The 3,173-nt window shown below is 53.2% G+C and overlaps 1 protein-coding gene across 1 annotated transcript in view; it reads left to right on the forward strand.

The window, feature by feature from the left end:
- The window catches only part of PTPN7 (protein tyrosine phosphatase non-receptor type 7), a gene marked incomplete at its 5' end in the record, with an annotated part of 6,165 nt that overhangs the window by 253 nt on the left and 2,739 nt on the right, over positions 1-3,173 (forward strand). Inside the window, one exon of the mRNA XM_010168147.1 lies at positions 2,394-2,531. Within this exon, the coding sequence (XP_010166449.1) occupies positions 2,394-2,531 (138 nt within the window). The remainder of the gene's footprint in view (positions 1-2,393; positions 2,532-3,173) is intronic.

Consider the following 3,173-nt stretch of genomic DNA (forward strand, 5'->3'; position numbering starts at 1 on the left):
TGAGCTGGAGAGATGCAGCTCCATCTGCGCAGGGCAGACACACTGACCCTTTTGGTGGGAAAGCCTCACAAGGTGGCTGCTCATGGCTCCTGCTGCTTGGGCAAGTTGAGTACCCATATGGGTTCCTTGCAGTGGCTTTTCCATCTCTTACTAGTCCATTGTCTGGGAAGGCCACAGGAGGCCACAGAGCATCAACAAAGCATTGCAGCCTGGTGCTGTTCAACCCTTACACATCCAGGAATTTCCTCTCCACTCAAGGGAGTTTGTTGCAATTTCCCAAGCAGAAAGCTAATGAAGGGGAGGGTGTGGCTTATCTTTGACACCTAATGGGGCCCCTTTCCAGAGACTGAGCAATCCCCACGCCCAAGGGTGTTACTTCAGGCAGCTTGATTTATGGTAATCATTCTCCTGTGTAAAAAAACCCTTCCAGGCTGCAGTCTCACTTGTGCTGGACCATACATCAGCCTAAAACAGGCTCTTGTGTCAGCGAGGTACAAGCTTTTTCTGGTTGGTAGGCTTCTTTCTGAGTAATTAATCTCATTTTACCATCTTCCCTGTGGGACAGGCTGGGGGCACTGGAAAGCAGAGGTGGTCCGCAGCCACTCTGAATGCATGGCAGTGAAAAAAGCATGAGAATGTGGGACTCAGAAAAGTAGCTCACAAAAGTGCCCTCTGATATGATGGACCCTGGAAGGTGGTATGAGGGTGCAAGTCGGAGCTGAAGGGCATTAGCATTTCTTTTCCGATGATGCTCATGGGTGTGATCCAAAGAGACAGCAACAGTGTGAGCTGCCAGCATCCTGCAGTGAGGGTCAAAGTCTGACTTTGGACACAGGAGCACCATGCCTAAAACTGTTGGGAGTCTTACTGGTCCAAATGAGGGTTTGAACATGGGCAGCAGAGGACTACTTTTAGAGTAGTTTTCCTGAAGCAGCCTGGCACTGTGCAGCTTCATAGAATCACAGAATCCCAGAATTGCCTTAATTGGAAAAGCCCTTTAAGCTCGTGGAGTCCAACCATGAACCCAACACTGACAAGTCCCCGACTAACCCATGTCCCTCAGCACTGTGTCTACACGACTCTTCAGTCCCTCCAGGGGTGGGGACTCCACCACTGCCCTGGGCAACCCCTTCCAATGCCTCAGAACCCTTTCAGCAAAGAAATTCTTCCTCACATCCCATCTCAACTGCCCTGGGCACAACTTGAGGCCATTTCCTCTTGTCCTGTCCCCTGGTCCTTGGTTGAACAGACCCACCCCCACCTCTCTCCACCCTCCTCCAAGGGACTTGCACAGAGCCAGAAGGTCTCCCCTCAGCCTCCTTTTCTCCAGGCTCAACACCCCCCGATCCCTCAGCCGGGAACTCAGCACACTTGTGCTCCAGACCCTTCCCCAGCTCCGTTCCCTTCTCTGGACACGCTCCAGCACCTCCATGTCCTTCTTGGAGTCAGGGGCCCAACACTGAACCCAGCACTCGAGCTGCGGCTCGAGGTGCGAGCTTCACATTGGATGATACCCTCAACCTGTCCACATGCATCTGGGTGTACATGAACTGGTATTTCCTGACCCCTTCCTTCCACTTACCTCTCCAAGGGTGTCATGGTGCAGGAATTTGTGAGCACATCAGCAAATTAGCAATCCAGCCTGCTTCTGGCATGCTTGGGAGGCACAGTGAGTCTGGAAGAGCTCTGCAAGTATTTGATCACATCAGCCCCCACCTGGGCTTGAATGTAAACCTGCTGACTGTATCCCATGAAATGTTTTTGAGCACGAGGAGAAGGTGAGGGAAAATTCCCAAGGTCTTGCTGCAAGTCTCCTGAATGGAAAATTATGTTTCCTAGGAAAAAAAAAAAATAATCTTGAGGCATGAGAAAAGTGCTATACAAAATATTGCTGAAAATGGTCCTGCCTCTTGGCTGGGCCAGTGCAACTTCTTGTGGGACCAAGCTGTTATCAGGATTGCTGGGAAGACCTGGATTAAATCACAGGGGTTGGGTGCATTTTTAACTGAGATCTCTTTTGACAAAGTGGTAAAGGTCTGCCCGGAATGCTCCGTACTCACTTTTCCAAAAGCTATGGGCAATGTGGGTGCCTCCATCATGTTGGCTACTGTCACACCAGTAACCTGGGGATGCTTGCAAGGCACTTGGGTACAACATGGCTTGCTCCATGGACTTGCTCCTGGTTTGTAGGACCAGGAGAATGGAGAGGATAGTTCCTGATCAGGTCTATAAAAGCATTTCAAGGACAGGTTTAGTAGGAAATAGCCCATGTGGCTCAACCTGTCACCTGTAGAGGAAGACAAGCACCATGAGAGCTGGGATGGCCTGGAGATAGCCTCCCCTCACACATCAGGGTTCCCCCCAGCATCACTGATGGATCACGTGCTTGGCAGGGCTACGCAGGGCGGCCCCAGGAGTACATTGCCACCCAGGGACCCATGCTGAACACTGTGACCGACTTCTGGGAGATGGTGTGGCAAGAAGAGGCACCCCTCATCGTCATGATAACCAAGCTCCATGAGCACAAAGAGGTACCGTTGTCTCTCCCCTGGCCTGAGCACAGCACCCCAGCCAGGAGCAAAGGGTGGGGTTATAACAGTAAAGGGTTAAGAGACACCAAGCATGGGGTCTGAGCACCCGCTTGCTTTCCCTGCTTTGCTCTCAGAGGGCACCGTGACTGATCACACTTGGAGGAGGAGAGTCCCAGGGCTGCAACCTCAGCCCCATCCAGCAAAGCCTCTCCTCCTCATGTGGCCTCTCGTGCTCTGGGCACACCTTGCCAGCTGGGTAATAGGATAAAGAGATTGGGGCAACCCGTGAGAGAGGGAGCAGAGGCAGTGGTCAGCAGTGTCCCCCTCTCCCTGAGCAGCTCTCCTCCGGGTCTTGGAGCTCTCAGTCCATGGATCCAGGCCGGGATAGGAGCTGGCAGTGCTGTGCCCTGCTTGGCAGCCACCCTGTGCCTGGTCTGGCATCCCTAGCTCCCCATTGAAGGAGCAAAGGCTTGGGAGAACTCACCCTCTCTTTCCTGGCCATGTCCTTCCTCCCTTCTCTCCCTGGCTGTCACAGCATCCCTGTGCCCTCCACCAGGTCTACTGGGTCCTCCTGGATCTGACAGGACAGGGACTGGCCCAGGCACAGAGAGTGGTGCAGCCCCTGACAGCCATATGGCAGGG

This window comes from Antrostomus carolinensis, unplaced genomic scaffold (genome assembly GCF_000700745.2).
Source record: "Antrostomus carolinensis isolate BGI_N321 unplaced genomic scaffold, ASM70074v2 scaffold20655, whole genome shotgun sequence".
Classification (NCBI taxonomy): Eukaryota; Metazoa; Chordata; class Aves; order Caprimulgiformes; family Caprimulgidae; genus Antrostomus; species Antrostomus carolinensis.